Raw genomic sequence first — 22,272 nt, forward strand, 5'->3', positions numbered from 1 at the left:
ACTTCCAAGTTTTGTTTTTGACAAATCACCATGGAAAACTCTAGTTTAAGAACACTTTTAGCTGCACCAGAAGAAACAGAAGAACCATGGCCAAAGAAATTTAAAATTGATAGCAATCAAGTAACCTTTGAGACGGGACAGCAGCAGTTATTGGAAGTACACTGTGAAGATACAAAGTCAGCAAACAAATTTCTCTGTTTTCCTAAAACATCATGGAATTTTAATCAGCATGATTTGGAGTTAAAAGAGAAAAGCAGTATAAACTTAAAAACCAGTGTAAGACAACATGCAAATTTTAAGATGTATATGAATGCCAATTTACAATCCAGATTGTTAGGAAATATTCCATACATTGGAAAATGGCCCCCTAATAGTTGTACTTCTATTAGGAATGCTAGTTGCAAGTTTAAGAAAAATAATTCAGATCTCATAAAACTTGAATCTTTGGTCTCATATGCAAAAGAAAGTGAAACAGTAGCAAAGACTGCTAATATTTCAAAGGCAAATGAGTATCCAACAAGAGGTATATTTTTTTATATTATCTTGGCAGAAAAGTTTATTGCAAGAATAGAATCTTTATTTGGAGATGTGCCAGAATTTCAAAACAATGAAAATAGCCCAAGTTGTTGTTCTATATGTAAAATGTTAAGGTCAGAAGAACAATATTTTATTTCAAAACCAGTTAGAAGTGATCAAAACAGCGATGAAGAAATCTTAAAGTTCTGTTTGCCAGTTAAGAATTTTATGAATAGAAAGAAGTCAGGCTCTGGATCTTTGATTTATGAATATAAAAATGTTTTATGTAAGAATCGTGATATTTTATCCAGCAAAAAGCAAAAAAGATTTTCTAGAAAGAATAATTTCAGAAGAAACAAAGTATTTCAGCACAGATATACACCATATTCAAGAAATTGTGGAAATTTAAATCCTAAATTAACAAAAGGTATTGCTCTTGAGCTATTTTTACAAATTAAAAGAACATATCATTATAGCACGGTTACAGAAAATGGTACTCCAGTACTCAACCACATAATTCAAGTTAATCACCAACAAACAGAAAAATCTAATGAAGAAGGTACTAAAAAATGTCTTTTAAGTCATACAAATATTAGGAAAGATGATATATTTTCATTAGTTTGCAAAGAACAAGTAGCAAGCCAAATAATTCTTTTTAATGACCAAATTTTACCAGATAAAAGTTTCAGTATTATTTTATGGGAAAAGAGCTTGTATATTCCTGAAACAATCCACAATTTGGCAGATAACTTTAGATTATTAAATTATTTGAGTTCAATTCCAATCATGTTTGAAAAGTCAGATAGTAAACATTTAAAATTTGAAATTGTTACAATGGAACAATTTATACAAAAGAAAAATAGAAAAACCTACAATCAAACCAATGATTTCTCTTCTAAAAAAATTAAACATTTTTATTTTGTTTTAAGAGCACACAACAAATGTGAAAATAGGAGATTCAGAAATAGCATTAATTGTACAAGTAAAAACAAATGTGTCCCAAAATATATAGAAACACATAGCAAAGAAAGAATGAACAAAACCCAATATGGTAATCATAAACATGGCCAAAATAATCCATGTGATTTTGTTGATAGAAAATCTCATATTGATAAATATAAAAAAATTTGCCTCAGTTCTTATTCAGAGGAAATAGAATACATTTCAGTCCTAGGGAATGTAATAATTACTGATGAAAAATATAGCAAAGGATGCATAATTGCTGATAAAAGATTCACTAGCAATCACTTTGAAACATTAACTTACATTTGTGTTCCACTCAAGTTATGTACAAATTGTAGTTCTCTTTTAAAACAAGAAAGCAAAAGTAAGAAGTCTCAATATTTCAGAGACAGCCGATGGCTAAAACAAGTAATTAGTGACAAACTTTTACCAATTAATTCCAGACGATTGCTTAAACATTCCTTGGATATTAACCAGTATTTTACTCCAGACATGTTTCATAACCTTTGTCTAAACCAAAATACAGCAATCAGCGTAGAAGCAAAAGAGAATAAGACTTCCATGTATGGAAAAAGAGCAAAACAAAGTTGCTTTGAATTTGAAAAACTTAAGAGTGTTTTACAATACCAGTATCAAACTACATGGATTTCAAAAGTATCTAAGGCACCCAAGGCTAAAAAAATAAGAAATGTGAAGTTTTGGGGTGGTAAGAATATTTTGTTCACTGGCACGCTTATGTCCCAACTAGTATCTGTAAATCAAACTGCTGAGGATGTAAATCAGAGAAAAAATGCCATTGCTCAGCAGAGCTATATAAACAAAAGCAATCAATACCAGAATTTATGTGAGCTATATTTCAAAGAGGAACCTGCAAAGTCTGCTAATTCTGTGAACAAATTAACAGTAGCTTCATGTTCAACAAAACAAAAAAGTTTTGAAGATTCAAGAGAAGGGCATTTTTCTTCAGAAACTAACAGAAGAGATCAATTTGATTTAGTACTGGAAGAGCTTCGTATGTTCAATGAAATTAGTAAGGAAAATGAAAATAGTCTATCACAAGCAGAAATAAATATTCTTGAGAAAGAACCTCTTGTACTAAATTGTTCTGACAACATACCAGATCAAGTTAACAGAAATATTCATCAAAATTCAGTTATTTCCACTACTGGTATAACTATGAGTTCTGCTTCTGGGATAAAGCAAAATAGTTATAAAAAGAGTTTATTTAAACATATACAATCTGGAGAGCACGAGATACCCCATGACTACTGTTCTTCAAGTATATCAGACAAAGAATTGTTCTGTTCATCTTCTGAAGGTAAATAAATTATTTACAAAAATATGCAAAAGTTGGATGATTTTATGTAATAGAACTGGATTGCTATTTCATATGTGTACACTATAAAAAAAGCACTGATCTCTCTCAAATAATTTAAATGTCTGTTATAAATGTATTTGTGAAGAAGTTAATAGGAGTGGCTCTAATTTTGGATTGGCCATGCGTGCTACTCTTGATCAGTAATAGAAGCACTGGGTTATTGGATGATGATATTAACATTTCCCACAATGTCCCAAAGCAACACTACACTGGAAACATTGTAAATATTAAAATTGCAGCTAAATTCAGCTGCATGGTGCTATTGAGATCACTTTTGCAGAAAAAGAAGGAAGAGGGGATCCAGTGCAAACCATTAGTATGAGTCCTACTAGGAACATTAATTCATAGCAGCTGATCGAGATTGGTAAGAGCTAATACATCAACACTATAACTGGAAGAGCTGTAATAAAGCATCAGATTTTTTTGTAGTATAGTTGCCATATTTTAGATCAAATACATTCAAGTATATAATATATAAAATCTATACAGTATTGTATGTTTATGTATCAAAGCTACTATATATTTACTAAATCTAGAAAATATTTTACTACATAGTTGCTATATTGTAGACCTACTATATAGTAAAATACAAGTTGATCTATTAATAACTATAATGCTTATTGTGAATTTGTTTTTCAAATTTAAGAACGTGCTTATTGTAAGCAGTCTTTCCCTTGGAAACCTGCATTCATAACTCAAACACTCATGAAAGAAGGAAGTTATAACTTAACAACAGAAAAAGGTAAATTATGTCTTTTATGATAATTCAGCATTCAAAGATATTTCACTTTTGTATATTTATGTTTCAGTTTAATTTATACAGTAAACATTTTTCAATTATATGTGAATTTGTGATTGAGTTGTCAGAGTTCCAAGTTGACTTTATTACTACTGAGCTTTGAATTCAAACACTTTAATATGAATATCATTTTATTTCAAAGAACATTTTAATGAAAACTTTAAAAAAATTCTCAGTGACTAAAAGATGGTAAAAACACTCTTGAATCAGGTTCAAGTCTTGTGACTTCATATACTCACCCATCTAGTTTTCTTGTTTATAACACAGAAATTGTTTGCTCTTACCTTCTTCTGGGATTGTAGGAGCAGAGCCATGTTAGTTTACTGTAACAAAAATTCAGGGATCTGGTAGCAACTTTTCAGATTAATTTAATTAAAAGGCATAAGCTTTTTTGAGTTGAGCTCACTTCATCAGATACATAGAGTGGCTGGACTGATACAGAATTTAAATTGGATGAGGTGGTGGAGAAGGAAGGAGAAGACAGGTTGATTATACAGATATAGGTTACATGTGAGACAGATTACAAGTACCTTATCAATTAACAGTTGTAATGTTGAGATGTTGGTATATTGAGGAGCCATGTGTATGCCCACTGATTTGCAGGTACATATTATTGCCAGAAATAAAGTAGTTACACAGTCTGGTGGCAAAGTATACTATTTGGGATCGGTGATGATGTTCTTGATTGCTTGAAGTCCATGTTTGTGGGGATGTTGGTATATAGGCCTCAACTGCCATGGTAGTTGAAATGGCGTTGTTAGGGAGATTGCCTATGGAGTTCAGTTTTCTTAGGAAGTCTCTGATCTCTTATATAGCTGGAATGACAGACTATATAGTCTTTATATAGGTTTCCTGGTGATTTCTCATCCAGACCTAAAACTGCTTAGATTTTTTTTTTTTTAAGGGTTAGCTAAAGTTGCTAGGTGATGTCATGTTCTGTCAATCGAACAAAAAAATAAGAAATTTATGAACATGAGGCACAGAGAAAACCTGAAATTGATATAGTTGCCCATCCCTAAGCATAATTTTGATAGTTAAATTGTTATTACAGATTCTTTTCTTATGTATTCCACTGCTTCTTGTTCCTCAAGCTCATGTTGATATAACACAATAGCCTGAGTTGTAACCAATGGTTTCCATCTGTCGATAGAATGAATTATTCCTCTCTCTTTCTTTCTGTCTCTCTGTCTGTCTGTCTGTCTCTATATATATATACTGTATATTTATAATTTTATTAAAGATTTTTAAAAAGGAAGATAAAAACTAATAAAAACTGATATAAAGTAAGAAAAAGAAAAGGAAAAAAAGAAATCAAAGAGAAAGCTAAAAACGCAAGAAAAGAAAAAAGAAAAAGAAAAATAGAAAAGAATGAAAAAAAGAAGTAGTTCCCAATCTTCTTTACAGCAGTTATAAGTTCAGTTATAAATTTACCTCTTACTCCATGATTACAACATAACTCTCTTCTTTCTATAATCTCTCCTGTCTAATCATGAAAACCATAAATCATAAATTCATTTTTTTTCTGTTTTACGCAAAAAGTCCATAAGGGGTTTCCAGTCAGCAATAAATGCAGTCTTTTCTCTGATCAAAAAATGTCAATTTAGCCATCTCAGCAAGTTCCATCATCTTCACCAACCATTCCTCTGTTGTGGGTAGTGTAAAATCTTTCCATCTTTGTGCATACAATAATCTTGCTGCGGTTATCAAATACAAAAACAAAATTCCATGACTTTTTTCCAACTGTTTGGCCATCAATCCCAAAAGAAAAACCTCTGGTCTCAATTGTATATTAATATTTAAAATCCTCTGAATCAGTTTGTGTATTTGAATCCAAAATTTCCTAGCCTTTTTACACATCTACCCAACATGATAAAATGTCCCTTCTTGTTGTTCACATTTCCAGCATAAATTTGTAGTGCCTTTATACATTCTAGACAATTTCCCTAGTGACATATACCAATGGTACATCATTTTATAAAAATTATCTTTAAGATTATAACATAGTGTAAATTTCTATCCTTTCAGTCACATATTTCCCATTGTTCCATCTGTATATTATAACCAAAATTTTTCACCTACTTTATCATACATTCTTTCACTTCTTCTGTTTCAAATTTCAGTAAAAGTTTATACACTTTAGGACATGTTCATCATTTGTACACAATTCAGTTTCAAACTCAGTCTTACAATGTTCAAAACCATAAAATCTTTTGTCTACTTTAAATCTTTCTAACAACTGTAAATAAGAAAACCATTGACAATGTATCCACAGATCTACTCTTGAGGATGGAAAGATCCTCCAGATCAGATGCAGAGGACATGAAAAGAAATGCAGAGGAAGAAGACTTTCATTCATTTTTTATCTTTGTGCCAAAGCAAACACTAATCACATATACATTTTCCTCCAATGTTATTTCTTGTAAGTAGCAAGTGGCATTGCCAGGCCAGGAAAACTTGCCATACTTTCATTTCTAATCACTCTCCCTTCAACTGCTTTTGGGTGGAGACAGATACAGTTATTTTTCCCCAAGAGTAAAAACAGCTTGAGGTATAAATTTTATGGAAAACAAGGAAAAAAGTTTTAAAATTCTATTTCACCTTCATACCAGTTGTCACTGATGATTATAATCTCAGTGTAGTGGAACCAGAGATACTTTACTAACTTATGTACAAAATAATCTCCCCTCTCCATTTCATGTTCTGAAGCCAGCTGGATTGATATTTGAGCCAAATCTGATAATAAAATGCAGGGAATGCCGTCTGATATATATAGCTCCAACCTCACCTCTGTTCATTGCTCCTTAACATATGTGGCCTGATCCAACCACCTCATTTTTTCCCCTAAAGATAAAGCCACCCTGCTTCACTGTTGGCTTTATCACCAAAAGCAACTGCTGAAGCATGGGTAATCATAACATTAGCTAAATTTTAGATTTAAAAAAGACATCACTAAGGAAGTAGCATTCTGCATAATTTAAATTTGATCAAAGACATATAGCTGCTGTAGACAGAAAATATTTTTAATACACCTAGCACTTCACCATGATGGCAACCACTCTCAGCTGCAGCTTTTTCAGTGAATGACTGAAGCTTGATAACAGGACAAATAGAAGAGTAGAAAATTTTCTTCTAGAAAAGCATATTGTCTCTTTTTATTTCCTTGATTATCTGTAACTCCTTTGAAAACCTAAGCAGGGATGGACCTGGGAAATAATTGAATGGGAGTACCTAGAAAATCCAAACATCAGCCCAGAAGAGGGCAGTGACTAATAATTTCCATATTGTCAAGAAAACTACAAGGAGTTGTCCACAAAGTCACCTGGAATTGAACATATCATAAGAGAATCAGATCACACCAAAACAGACAAAGCAGATTCTGTAGTACCCACTTTTACTGTTTCTAAAAGATAAAAGTTCATTTTGTTGTAAGGAAGGCATTCCTGTATGTCCCTCCACATTCTAAAAGACTTATCTGAAAAACAATTACAACTGTGCTTGGCTAAGGATGAGAAGAGTTACTTCTCATGTTTATGTTCAGCAGTAAATACATCAACATTGTCTTTGTCATGGTTGCAGTTCTAGAAATTTATCTTGTACAAGATAACCATTGAGCTTGCTTGATAAGAGATAATGAAAAATGGACACATATACGATATAATATGGTTTCAAGATGTTGTTTCTTTTAATATAGGAAACTCTTTACTCAGTGGAATTAGAAGAGTACAGCCTCTTAAAACATGTTGCGGTCCTTTAAGAGTTGGATTGTCAAGGAAAGCTAAACTCAAGCAGCTTCATCCATATTTGAAATAGTTCACTATTACCGACATTTTAAGCAAACATTATTTTGTATGAAATGTTTAAAATGGTTATCACATTCATAATTAAAATATTTTATTAATACTTAAATATGTAAAGCACTAGCCTATGAATTTACAGTGATTTTGAAATTAATATCTGCTGATAAAAGTATTCTGTGAAATGCATGTACAATACTGTCATATGTAATAAATGAAATGCATAGAAATCTGAAATGCATAAATACTCTTAAGTTATTTTTGTTTGTTAAAATATATTATCAAAATGTAAAATTGGCGCACTGCTATATCGTACAGCAGTTTAATTAGTAACCTGCCAATTGTTGTACATACATTTGAAAGCATTATGGAATGTTCTGAACAATACTTACTTAATGGTACTGTTTTCATTATAATATTCTTAAGATTAAAATTATTATTTCCTCCATGGATATTCATGTGAAATTTTTAATCTCATGCACAAATGCTCATGTATTAGTACCTGGTATATACAGAGCTAATACATTGCTGAGGAGAGAGGAAAGGAGTGTGCGTTCATTCTCCACCTCTTTCTTCCAAACAGATTATCAGTTTCTGATAAAGTTGATAGGATAACTAACTGCTTATGGAGTACCGTTCTGGACCTAATCCATCATATTTTATCATGCTCTAGGTCCCAAGCCTTAGATGTGGATGGTTTTTATCCATTTTATCCATTTTCTATGGCAAGTTTATTCTGTAAGGTTGGAAATTTGTGTGCCAAAATTCAGTTAAGGTGAATATAGAGCTAATAAAAAGTTCTTTTCATATATATTTCTATATTACTAGAGCCAATTGATAAAGCCCTTCAAGTTAGCTATAATCCTGATCTGGCATTTATTAACTAAAAGTAACAATTCATTTAACTATATTTTTCAACCATTCTCTTATTTTATAAGAATTAAAATAATTGTATATTCAACTTTGTCAGTTATTATTACTGGAATCTAGAGTTTTAAAAAACAGTTTGGTGTCAATGATATATGACAAATGAAACAGTGGAACAAAATGTTAACAGCATTATTTTAATGCCTTAATACCTATATTAAGGATCACATGTTTAGTTATGTGGTTAATTTTATTTAAATTAATTATTAAATTAATCATTCAAATTAAATTAAAATTAATTGTCAGAGCCAACAATAAATTAAAAAATCGCTGTTTCCTAGAAACAGTCAACATTTCTGTAATATTTTATTCTTTTCACCTTTTCATTTGTGGCAAATTCAATAAACTTAGTAGATATCTTCTTTCTACTTATAGACTATCTCCAAAATATTCAAATTTTGTGATTATTAATAATCCATGAGTCAGATCTGTAAAATTACTTCTAAGTCCTGAAAGCAGCTGGACCTAAGTAAATAACATATTTACTAGATATGAATGAGAGAAGTAGTACAGTTTGGCTAAAATTATTTATGTGATCGCGCAAATTTATACTTGCATGTTCTGAAGTAACTCTTACTAAAACTTACTGAGAGCTAAATGATATATATTTATTTGGAAGAAATAATTGGACTTGCTTCAGGTTTTTCCTTTAACTATAGAAATTTAACATTTGTAACCCAATCACATGTAGATAATAGAAAACTTGCAAGTGAGTTAAATAAATACCTGCATTAAACTCTGTAAGATGTTTATGTGATTTCTGAATTATGAATCATTCAACATAAAACATTTAGAGTTGTTGTAAAATTCTTTTGTAAGAATTGAATTAGTTATTACATTAATTTGATCTTGGATGAAGCTATATACCGGAATAAAGTTGCAAATATTCAGTATAGATATTTGTTGTGAGTATAGTGTTTAAAATTTTTGAAATATATAAACCATTTTTCTTCAGATAGATTGTCTCACCTCTGAAGGAGAGGTCACTAAATATAATAGTTTATTATGAAACTGAAGGTTAAATAAAGCATTTTAAAAAGAAATAACAGTTCTCATCATCTTGCCTCCTAAAAAGAAGCATTTGATTAATATATATTTGAAATTATATGCATCCCTTTAATTGCAGATGACCAATATTAGTTAGAAAATTGGATTAGGCAATATCACACCAGCTGCATTAGACAAATGTGATAATAGGCTATTTTTGAATCACTGGACCTTGGCAGTATGTTTCCTTTCCATCTGAATAGCATTACCATAACAACATTCTCTTTGAAACAGAAGAATAAAACTGTCCCTTAAAATCTCTATGCACATAGTATTCTATTATAGTTCATATTCCCCATTAGATCTTTTGACAGAAAACTCGAGGTATAGACTTAGGGCATCAGTAAGTGAAGGACACACAACATACAGACATGGACTTCTGGAGAATGTCTTCATTCTCTCGTTTCTAGTAAGAGAGAAACTTTACCAAACATGTTCCTCAGAGTAATTCCTGAACTGTCTTGCTGACAACTTTCTTCTTGAGACAGTGGAGAAGGTAACAGCTATCCTTGATTTGATATGAACCAATAGAGAAGACTTAGTTGAAGAGTAGAAGTATCAGGAATATTGGGGGAAGTGACTATATATGTGAGGAAAAAGTAAAAAAAAGAAGAAGTGAGGGTTACTGATCTGAAATAAAACTGAACTTGAGTACAGTCAATGCATATCTTTTCAAAATGGGTTTTAATGAGCTCAGAGCAATGATAATCAGACTTATTATTTGTTAGATATATATCCTGGCTTTCCTCCAAGAGCTCAAGGTAGTGTATATAGTGTTTCTTCCTCCATTTTTTCCAACAAGAACAGTTGTGGGGGGTGGGGTGGGGAGAGAGAATGATTCACCCAGAGTTATTTATTGAACTTCCAGGGCTGAAGATAAGCTTGAACCTGGTTATCCCTAGATCAGCAGTACTCATTCCAAATCATGAGCAACTAGTATGGAAGAGTGCATAATGTTGGGATTTTTTAAATAAGAAAATACTAAAGGGACAATTGCAAACAATTCCACATAGATGTCAGCTGATTAAGCTACACAAAAAGCTTAATGAAGAATTTAAAATCTGAAAACCACAGAAGATGCATATAGGAGATTGAAAGTAGTTCAGGTCATCAAAGAAGAACATGGACAGATCGCCCAGCACTACAGTAATGATATTGCTCAAATGAGCACAGGTTGGTGAAGTACTACAAACAGTGAAAAAGGACTTCCTTTTGATATGTTAAAGGAAAAGATAAGAATTGGTATATCAACTTCTCAATGAAGAAGCAAAATGCAAAGAAAAGGCTAGGTTACTCCTATTTTGGTTCAGTTTTCAACAAGAAAGTATATGTTCCATCAGGAAATGGTAAAGAGCAGGAGGAAGAGGCAGAATCTTTGCTCTGAAAAGGTTTAAATCTCCAGAGCCAGTTGAATTGCATCCTAGGGTACTGAAGGGACTAAGTGATAGTCTGGCCAAAACTTTGAATATTGTGAGAATGCAAAAAAAAAATACAAATGCAGTTTGAGGTTGCATCAAAAGAAATAGAGTTTCCAGATCACAGAAAGTAATAGTTCGACTTTATTCTGTTTTGGTCAGACTCTTGAATATTTTATCCAACTCTGGGCACCACAGTTTTAAGAAGAATTCAGACAAACAAGTTAACTTCTATAAGGAGAGATTGAAGACTTAAACATTATTATTAAATAAATAAAGGCAAAACAAATACATATCAGTCAAAGGCTATTTTGGAAGGCTAAAATCTAATATTGCCACTATGATGTCATTATGTGACCTCCTCCATGTAAGTAAAAACATTAGGTGTTTATGCTGACTGTACTGGTAATTTTTGATTGGCTTAGATTAGTATAAAGCAGGAACATAATGGAAATTACAGGTACAGGTAATCCTTGCTTAATGACTGCCTTATTTAGTGACTGTTATGACTTGTTACATTACAAGTTACGATGGTGCTGAAAAAGTAACTTTATGACTGTTCCTCACACTTACGACTGTTGCAATGTCCCTGCAGTCATGTGATTGAGATTCAGGCACTTCACAAATGGTGGGCATTTACAACTGTCACAGTGTCCTGTGGTCATGTGATCACCATTTACCTCCAACAAGCAGAGCCAGTGGAGAAGCTGGCAGTAAAATCTCAAGTTGCGATCATGTGATGTCTTGCTTAACAACCCTAGGTGATTCACTTAATGATCACAGTGGAAGTGAGGGTGTAAGTCCATCTTGGTCATGTGATGTGTTGCTTAATTACCACGTCACTTAGTGATGGATTTGCTGGTCCCAATTGTGGCCATTAAGTGAGGACTTCCTGTAGTCAAAAAATGTTTGAGGGGAGGGCTCCATTTGTGTTCAAATGCATGTAAAATTGTTCTAGCAGTTTCTGTTTTAGGATAATAAATGTTCAGTAACTAATTTGGCACAGATGCACTAAATTGATCAAGGATCCTTCGCAAACCAGCATGGGGAAGATTATAGATCTATAGTATCAGCAGTGAACATTTTGAAGTCTTCAGTTTCTTACATTGATTCATTTTTGTGCCTTCAAATTTGAAATAGCCATACAATGGGATTGATTTGTTTCCTACTAAAGCTAGAAATGTAATATGAAGCTATTCTGAAATCAACAAAAATAAATTCAATTTCAGACCGGCCTAAACCACCCAACTGTTTAATTCTCCTACCACAAATTGCTACCACACTCTTACTATTTGCATTATAGAACTACAGTTTTGTTCAGACACATACCATCTGCTTCATAGTGCTTGCCATTCTTCTTTCATCTGCGAGAAGCTGCTACCTGTTAGTTTACATCCCAAGGAGCTAACAGCACTCATGAGTACAATGTCTTCACCCTATAGCAATTATAACACAAATAAGAAAGATACCTTAAACCAACCTTCAAGTGGAATATTATCAGTAGTTTACTTCCTGGTGATTCTGCCCTGCCTTGAGCCACAGCTGAGCTTCTTCATGTTTTCTGGGCAGGGTGGTGCCAGCTGATCCACATTTCCGTTTCTTAGGGCTGAACAAAAGTACAACCCTGCCATATGTTTTAGGCCCTGCAGATCCAACCACCACACATGCATTGTTTAGTAAAATAAAACGAAGCCACTTGAATAAACATTTAGGTTAATGTTTATAAAGGATTTTTTTCCAAGCCAGGTCTATCAATAACAAAGGTAGCTTTTTAACACCCACCTACAGAGGCTATTTGAACATGGTGATGATATTCTACAGTTCACATTAATAGTGTCCCATTACCTTTTCTTTCTCCAACACAGCGTTATTCTCTCTTCACCCTGTTAAAATTGATTTTGTTTTATCCATTCCCTGCTTTTTGCTTCCTAGCTCAAGGAAGATAGCGACAGAACTTTGGTCAAATCCAAAATAAATCTCCCAGCTGTCACTTTTATGCTTTATACTTATTCTGATTGATTCTAGTTTCAATGGAGCCAATAAATGTGCCACATCATACTGTATTGTTAAATTGTTAGGGTAACCAGGGACCTAATTTTGTTTGTTCAAGTTGTTTTTATTTATGTGATTGTTTAGAGGTTAAGATTGATGAAATTCTTGTGCACTTCCCCCAGTCATAAGATTGGGGTGACATAAAAATTATAAAGCTAAATAAACAATATTCTGATAAAGGGTAGGAAAACCTTGTTCTAATTTTGAATTTAGATTCAGTCTTGGTTTGGCTTCCTAAGTACAAAATATGCATACCTGAAGATCTTAACTTCATATGAAATGATGTATTTGTCCTATTTTTGCTGATCAAAACAGTCATATCAACATACATTAAAAGTAATAATGCTTATATTTTAAAAAATCTAAATGTTTTAAAGGAATTATATTTAATATTTACAGTATATATATAAATGTGTATGAATATGCCTAAGATAAAATATTTACAATAACATGGGATATTTATGTCCCATTAGATATACAAATAATTAAATTGAATGGAACTTTCAATATGTTATGAATAATTGAATTATGTGATTTCAATTACTAGATGCACTGTTTCTGCACTGAAGTTGCAAGAATGGTGGTAATTAATAAATCAGTGCAAATTTATCATAAGAGACAATAAAAATGTAGCCTGAAGATTAAGTGTTCCATCTTAATAAACTATAGCAAAAGTCTGCAATGACAAATGGGCCTAAAGTAGTTGATGGCGCTATTTGGGTACCATCAGGAAAGGAAATATTATCAAGAAAATATTCTCCACATTATTGCAGAGAGGAGACAAAGAATGATTAATATAAGATTAAAGAATCCTTTCCTGCTCTATCTATGTACATTTCCATGAAATCTCTGAAAAGAAGAATGGAATACCAGGGATAACGTGCTATGCAAAAATCTCCTCTCATTGTACTCCTTATTTTGTCTAAACAAGAGTTGAATAATATTGACTAACAAGGCCATGTTTATTGGCTTTACTTAGGAGTTCTAAATTACAACAAATTATAGTTTCTATTAAGCAGGAAGTATCTTATCATAGGCTTTAAATCCACTATTGCTTTCTTCTGCCATGTGTTATATTGTTATGTTTGGATTAGTGGTAATCAAAATAAAGATTGGCAGAACTGATATTTGGCTTGGAGATGCACAACCTCCTGGTGTATCACTTAAAAAGCACTGTGATGGAGAAAAATGACTTCCAGGGACAATCTTGCACTGGTCATAGACATTTTGCTGGCATTATTTACTAAAATATTCTCTACACAATTACTGTTTATACAAATGACTTCCCATGGCAAGATATAAAGGATTTACTAGAATATGCTTTCATTTCAATTTATTTTCCAGTTTTGGTCAGAGATTTTCCAACATGTCTAAAATATGGTATTCTTATACAGGATTATAATGCCTGTAAATTTCATGCAAAGCTGTTTTTAAAAAGTCGTAATCATGTGTTAATATCCACTGAGGGTCAGTGGGAAGCACAGCAGTTAGATTTCTGGATCAGGATTTGTATTCAGGCACCAAGTTGAATCGGTGGCCTCTGAATAGTTCAAAGGTGCATTGAGCAATTTTCCATCTTGGAATCTGTACCAATCTTTTGATTAGTAGATAACTCTACTGGAGATCATTCATGCTTTCAGATCAGAAACTACAGCTTTTGTTTAAGTATGCTGATAATGATTATAAAAACATTTCTCAGAAGCACAAAATGTAACATAATAAGTTAAATATTGCCAACTATAGTAGTATATCATTATCATATGGGTTTTGTATTTTTATCACTATTCTAAAAATATAAACAAACAAAAAAAAACTCTTTTCTTCTACCCCCCCCCCCAATTGATACAGACTTTGTGACATTACATTTATTTTCTACTAAAAGAGGCTTGTTATTATTAATTCAGTAGAAGGTCTGCCTAAAAATAAGGAACAAGGATGGCTGAACAACGCGATAAAATTTTACAATGCCTCACATGTTCACATGAGGAAGAAGAAACCTTTTTAGATAAAGCCAGAAGTTGATTATGAAGAGACTTGCTGTTGATATTGAAAAACTATCAGCCAAACTGAACAGTGTTAAGAAGAAAATCTATGTTGGCAAAGTATACTGATTAAATGTATGGAATTGTTAGCTGTCTTTAGTAGATCAGGAGAAAGTCTGATAACGAGAATAAGTTGAGAGCTGCTGGAAGGTATTTCAGTGATATTTAGAGAACAGCTAAATGTTCTACTCAAGAAATAGTAGTAAAAGTATGGGCTTTGCTTTGTGCAAGCATTTAATGTCATCATTGGACCTTTTAATGTATAATTTCACTTTTAAAGTTTCTTCAGAATCAGATTGTGGAGTACGCTATCAGTCATTCCCAGATGAGAATAATTTTGGTTACCTACTTTTATTTTGGTTAGAACTGAACATGCATTTCTCCAGTCCATGCAAGTGGAGAAAAAGAAGTGAAATTCCTTTGAATTCACTATCTTTAAATTTGTGAGAACTGCCTGCCAATATAAAAATAATCAGCAATGTGATGTAGAGTGCTTTCCATTACTTTTTCTCAAAAGCTTGTCAAGAAATACCAGGGAAGATTATCCTAAGCATTTTTTTTAGATGAAATGTGATTTTCCACAAAAAGGTTGATTATATTTTGGCAGAAACCTTGCACTTCAATTTTAGTGTTGAAAAACACACAAACATTCAGCACAGCAATGCTTTGGTTCTGAGAAACTGTATTTTGGGATTTAGTTAAAATAACAACCACCACAACCACAACAGATTGGTGATTGGTAACATATCAGTGTTATAAATGAAAAACCTTAAATGGTTATTAGGTTACCAGACATCTCTATTTTTCAGTAATATTTCTTATTTGAAAGGGGATTCCTGTTCCATAAAGATATGTGCCTATGAAGTCAGTAAGGGCATAACTTATTTTGATGTTTTAGCAAAACACGGGAGGTAATAGGTCAACTTTTAAATACAGGTTGCTCATGAACTACTGTAAAGCATTGGGTGCGGGGACCATTTCAAGCAGAGAAATGGCAGAAAAAAGAAAATGCCATATGTACGTCCACTCATTGTATTTCCCCTCAATTCTACTTCCCACAGCTACTTTTTTCTTAACCTGACAAGTGGACAAATATAACAATAGCACATTTAGCTTGCTGCTGGATATGGCTCTCATAATCACACACCGTATTTTTCTGATTGATTTCGCTTTTTTCTTAGATCGTGTCTCCTCTTTCTTTTCTTTAGCTGTCGTCTTCTATCTCCCTTACATTGATTTGCTGTATTTCAATTCATTGTTAATTCTGTCATCTGGGCTTCCTAACCTTTAGCTGCGTTTCTGGGGCCATTTCCCCCACATCTTTCCAGCTCTCAGCTACTTTGCCTGCCACTTTTCCAATCATCTTTCAGGCTATTTTTTTCATACCAAGAAGATGCTCAGCAACTTCTAGTTCAACCCTATATTTGTCTGATTTTCCTCCATGTTTTTCCATGATGCAGAAAGTGTCCCCCACCCCCTAATCTTCTTTATTCCTTGGATCATTTAGATGTCCAGTAAGTTCAGAATACTTCTTCCCTCCTGGGGATATAAAGTTCCCTGACACTCAGATCCAAGAAGTTAATTCGCTTATTTCACCCTACTGCCTCCCTCTCTGCCCCCTCTTTCAGAGCTCAATCACCCCAGTAGTTTTCAAGAAGCTTATTGCATGCACACTTTATTTACACTTGATAAGTAGATTGATGATGTGGGATAGAGGTGGGGGAACAAACTGCCAATAAAAAAGAAACTTATCAATCTATGGAAAGAGGATTCAGATCAGCATCAAACATATAGACATTTTAATATTAATCTGATTGTGTTTTATGCTGCATTAGAAAGGTGTGAATAATGTTTGAGCAACTCATTTGGAATGCGTTCTAAGTCCCTATGAGATATTAATTCATATATATTAGTATTTTATTTTGTTCATATATCACACTGTCTATATGCAGCCTAAATAAATGCTCAAAAGTTTATTCTGTCCAATAGAAATGTTTATGAACATTTCATATAATTCCACTAAATGTGTATGCTTGTGTTTTAAACTTGAGAGAAAAAAATATGACTAGAAATGTATTGAGTGGGGATGAACTGAAAAGAAATTTATTTATTTTTGTTTGAATCCCGTAATCCCAATGAGGAATCAGTTGTCCTCACCAGAAACTGTCAAGAACACTGAGCTTCTAAAATCACATCGATTCCATTGGGACTTAGGGTGCCTAGTTGTAGACTGGATCATGATTCCCGTGCTTTATAGCCACTATCCTTTCTCTATGTGTCTGAATGATAAAATACAACATGGTGAATGGCAAGGCTTATTCAGATCAATCAGTAAAACAAATATGGAAATAAATAAAACAGAATTTAATGATGACCCATTAAAAAGGGCACATCCATTCAATTCCCTTTATTTTCCTGGCATTGACAGAGTTTGACTCATCAAAGCCTTTCTTTTTAGGAAAAGGTAAAGTAAAATAAATGGCATTCACTTTCCTTCCGAAAACTACTTAGAAGTTTTCTTTTCTTGTTTCTTCCATTAAGCAGAACTCTTCAACTGATAATGGTCTGGAAGTGACTTTCTATAGTTTTTAAATGTAAATTATTAGTTTTAGTGAACAAAGCAATCTCATTCATGAACAGAGCAATTTCCTCTGCATGACATAACAGACTTTGTTTTTTTTGTTCAGATATGAAGTAACATGGCAGCTATACTATGTACAGTATATGTTGCAATAATTCTCAGGAAAATATATCCCACAGCTGGAACAAGAGGATCACTTGTTTGGTTACCTTTCATTCTTAGTTAGGAACGTAATAACCAGAGTTCTGCTATTAGAAGGAGCTAACAATGAACAGTCAGAGATCACCAAGCAAGAGGTCATATAAATGGAATGAGAGAGAAACAGGAACCAAGATAAACAAGTTGAATCCTAAAACTTCATCTCTGATAAGCCATTTACACCTTTACTGTCATGAACTTAGGAGCATTCCAGGTTCTACTTGTTTCAGATCAGATAAGCTGACAATCACCTTGCTCAGCTGTTAGATTAGATAGGAACACTGTTTGATCTTATTTTGATTTATCCACATTCCAATAAAAGCTGGACACATTCTGCTTTTTTTCAGTTGTTCATTGAGACATGATGTTTCCCAGCAGCTTCAGTCTGATTCATCTAAAAAGGCTTAATTCAGTGCAGGCGCTGATGAATCTGGTGGGCAGAAGCTGGATGAGTAGGAAGCATCAACAGAATATTTTAACTGAGATCAGATGTTCCAGCACTAATGTGTTGCCAACTAAAAGTTTTATGTTCCTCCTTTAAGCACTGCCTTCCCTGATGGATCTGATTTAACTTCAATTTTGTCCTCGAAAGAAGATATCTTCATAAAGTTTGTGACTATGACCCAGTATAGACTGTTATCAATCAATTAAGGCCAAAGGCTAATTTACTGCTTATTTGTGCTTAGTATTGGACATATTATTCCAAGAAAAGAAAGTAGTATTCTTTTCAGTCCTTTCTCATTATTAAGCATACTTCTAAAGCTGCTTTAAAAAAGCTCAGATCTCACAAGATTCTCAAACCTTGTGAGATTTTAGCAATTTCACCTCAAGATATTCGAAGATATCTTCTGGGAATGCTGAAAACTCATGAGATTTGGCAAGATCATCATAGTTCAGTTAATACATTCAAACACACACATACATCTGTTTGTGTGTGTGCATATTTCAATGTATTATTAGAGTTTATGTGCACTGGTTTAGACTGCAAGTGATGTCCTGATACCCATAGGTATTGCTGTGAACTGCCAACTCTGTCTGGAAAATTCAGCATTTTTTATTTTTAATCTGTTTTGTTTCATGACTGTTCCAAAGTTGAAAAGAAAATGTTATGCAACTATTAAGAAAGTTTTTTCACTGTTATTTTATCATTCTTTCTACACACTTTCAAGAATCCATATCAGGCTAGATGAGAAAGAAGACACAAAGGTGAATTTTTCCGTGTAAATGAAATTACTTTTGAGAAGAACGTTTTGTAGAAGTTACGCAGACACAAAGCAGTATGTCAAAATCCCTGCTTTGCTTTTGTCTAGTTGATTCAAAATATGCACTTTTTGCTTGTAACTGTAAGAACAAAGTCAGCACATAACTAATCCTAATACGTAGTAAGAAATTGAGGAAAATCCCAATTCCATTGATAGGAATATCATCACATTTATTTCTTGGGCAACCCAGAAGTAAAGCACTACCAAAATAGAAATCATGAGCTGTTCTTTCTATAGGTATGAGCTCATAGCTTCACAATTTATTTCTGGAAGATCCCACATAATCAGATTTATGCCTTATCATGGATTCACTAAGCAACCATTTCCCAACATCTTTCAGCTGCCTAGATTGTGCAATTTGTTCTTCCTTTTGTATTCCTTTTCTGCATTATCATAAGAGAAGGAACTGATACATGTCAGCTGCATATACTCCAAAGACTGCCACTGACTAATGGATTTAATTACCCAGAACAACATTGCAAGGCTAGCTAGAAGAGGGTGAGATGAAATCACTAGGCCAGGAATATGTGAATGTAATAGAACCTGACCTTGGAATAGGGATAGGCAATCTGGTGCTCTGTAGATGTTTTTGACTCTAACTCTGGTAATCCTTTGCTATTGCCCTGCCAGGTGGGATTAATGAGTGTCTAATGCCAATCCCACCCACCCCAAGTCCTGCTATGTTGCCCCATTGTGGTGGTGGTGGGGTGTTCCTGGGAGGAATGAGCAAAGAACATCGGGGGTGTATGCCAAGAGTATATATTCCCAGCAGGGTCACCAAGGCATGAAAGTCATCCTAGCTGCCCAGCTAAAGCCAGCAAGCCCTTATATTGGGCAATAATGATATAGGAAGATGCCAGAAGCACATGATCATTTTAGTGACAATAGCAAAGGCATCAATTCATACTGTGTGGGAGAAGGCAATGATAAACCACTCCTGTGTTTTTACCAAGAAAACCACATGGATAATATATTCAGGGAAGCTGAACTGGAAGAAGATGAATGTGGTTTTAAAATTGGAGGAAGAAATTTCAATAATCTGCACTATGCTGATGACACTACCTTGATAGCTGAAAATGCAAAGGATCGTCAAACCCTAGTACTAAAAGTCAAACAGCGCAGTGAAAAAATGGGACTAGAGTTAAATATAAAGAAAATCAAATCACAGGTAGAACAACTAGCCTTAGAACTGACAATGAAGATATCGAAGTGGTGGACAGCTTCTGCCTTTTAGGATCAACCACCAAGAGTAAAGGAACAAGCAACCAAGAAATGCACCACAGACTAGCACTCGGTAGAGGAGCCACAAAGGCCTTGGAAAAGATACTCAAATGCTGTGATATGATATGTCTACACCTACAAATATATGAACCATGCAAGCCGTGGTATTCCCTGTGACGCTCTACGGAAGCGAATGTCGAAAGTTGATACGAAAACACACCACCATCTGAGTGAAATCTTGGGTGTGCTTGTAATAGTAGATCGGCAATTCTACCTCAGTCAACTCTTTTTCCAAAGCGAATGTTCTTATTGTGAGGAATCAGCAACCTTTACAGATGGTAAGGAAAACTGTCAGAAAATCAGAAGACAGCAGATGATCTGATAAAAACGAACAGAGGCCATTGCCTGACACTGACTGAGACTTTTGATCCATCTAACCTAATACTACTAACAATGACTCACAGTTGCTGTCTAGAGTTTCAGGCAGGCTTCCCCAGCCCTTGGTGGATATGCCAGGGATTCAACTTAGAATTTTCTAAATGTAAAGCTGGTCCTCTGTCAGTTAGATACAGCCCATCCCATTGACGGAATCACTGGCAGAATCAAATCCTTAGAGTATCTCCATATATGATGTTTGCATGGCCCAGGATCAGCTCCACACCTTGTGATCTCCTGCCATCACTCCTGTTGGGCAGCTGAGACATGTCGTTACCAGCTCAGCCACAACTTACTCAAGACTGCTGCAAAACTAGTGTGAATTATTTGTGGTACTTCTGTAGAAGTATTTCTACTTCTGTTGAAACCTTTTCAAAGAAAAAGGTGGCTGGATGGCTTTTCAGCTCCCCTCCATCCCAACCAGTGGGATTTTTTTTCAAATACCCAGACAAAGAAACACTGCATGAAGCAAGGATATGCAATACTTTATTTTACTTCTCTTAGTGTGCAGTGGGGTAAGCAACTGTGATTATTATTGCTGTTGCTGTTGTTGTAGGACTGGCAGCAGCTTGGGGCAGGGCAATTACTTTTACTCTTTGTTGGCAGAAGTTAAGATTGTGCAGGATCTTCAAAAACTGCTTTTGAAGGTTTGGGGAATGAATATGGTGGAGGTGTGGAAGGGACCTCATTCATACAAATTATGACCTTGGCAGCAATGGTGATGAACTAATTCATGAACTAATTATAACTATAAATACACATTATGACAATTTGTGAGGAAAGAATAGCCAATTTAGGAAGATAAACAAGAAACCTACTGAGTGTTCTGCAATGAATTTGATCCATCACAATTGGTGTGAAATTAAGTGAATAGCTTTCCTTAATTCAATCTCAATAGTAAGCAGAGTGAGTCAACCAGATTGCTAAATGATTGTCCCCTCACAAGGCCAATATTCATTTGTGATGTCTATACAAGTGTGTTTGGCTTTGCATCTGAAAGCAGGAAGATGTGCTAGAAGAGCAAATAAATGAAGAACCACATGGCTGCAACAATGATACTGTTCTTGCTTCATAAATACTCAATGGCTGCCATTTTCTCCCCACCCCCCACCCCTGTTCTGCAGATACAGTATTCCAGAAATCCCAGGAAGCCTAGCCAAGGAGGATATGGTAGACCCAGTGCAGCTAGAGAGAAGGTTGAGCTACACATGCTCCCTTTGAAAAAGCAAGCCGGTTGTTTTGCTAAACATGAATGTAATTGCTATTTGCTATGACATGATTGCTTAAACATTACTTAATTAATAACAGAGAGGAGGAAGCTTCTTAAGAACCAAGTCTATTCATGACAGAGCTGCCTGGATTGCCTGCATTATAATGTATCTTTGAACTATTCCTTGCTTTTCTGTTCCAAAACAATCGGCAGTGGCTTGTTCTCAACTCTGCTGTGCCATGTATCTGTCTAATGGCTTCTCATTTCTTAAATAATTTGATGTCTTACAGCAATAATAATAATACTTTTTAATAGAAGAGTCTTCAAGAAAACATAAAGGCACGAGTGATATAACAAATAAACATAAACATGAAGAATATAAATGCAGCAATCATTATAGCAACATAGAAGGACATTGGGCTTTTTTAGCCA

General features: G+C 34.0%; 1 protein-coding gene across 1 annotated transcript; it reads left to right on the forward strand.

Moving 5' to 3' along the window:
- Positions 1-1,971: 1,971 nt before the first annotated feature.
- Positions 1,972-7,466, forward strand: RAD51AP2 (RAD51 associated protein 2). The gene is made up of 3 exons (XM_025172544.2): positions 1,972-2,797; positions 3,504-3,599; positions 7,348-7,466. The coding sequence occupies exons 1-3, from the start codon at positions 1,972-1,974 to the stop codon at positions 7,464-7,466; spliced, it is 1,041 nt and encodes a 346-aa protein (XP_025028312.2).
- The last annotated feature ends 14,806 nt before the right edge of the window (positions 7,467-22,272 follow it).

Source organism: Python bivittatus, unplaced genomic scaffold (assembly GCF_059951505.1).
Source record: "Python bivittatus isolate LINGU-HERP-01145 unplaced genomic scaffold, Pbiv_v1 ctg000020_np1212, whole genome shotgun sequence".
Taxonomy (NCBI): domain Eukaryota; kingdom Metazoa; phylum Chordata; class Lepidosauria; order Squamata; family Pythonidae; genus Python; species Python bivittatus.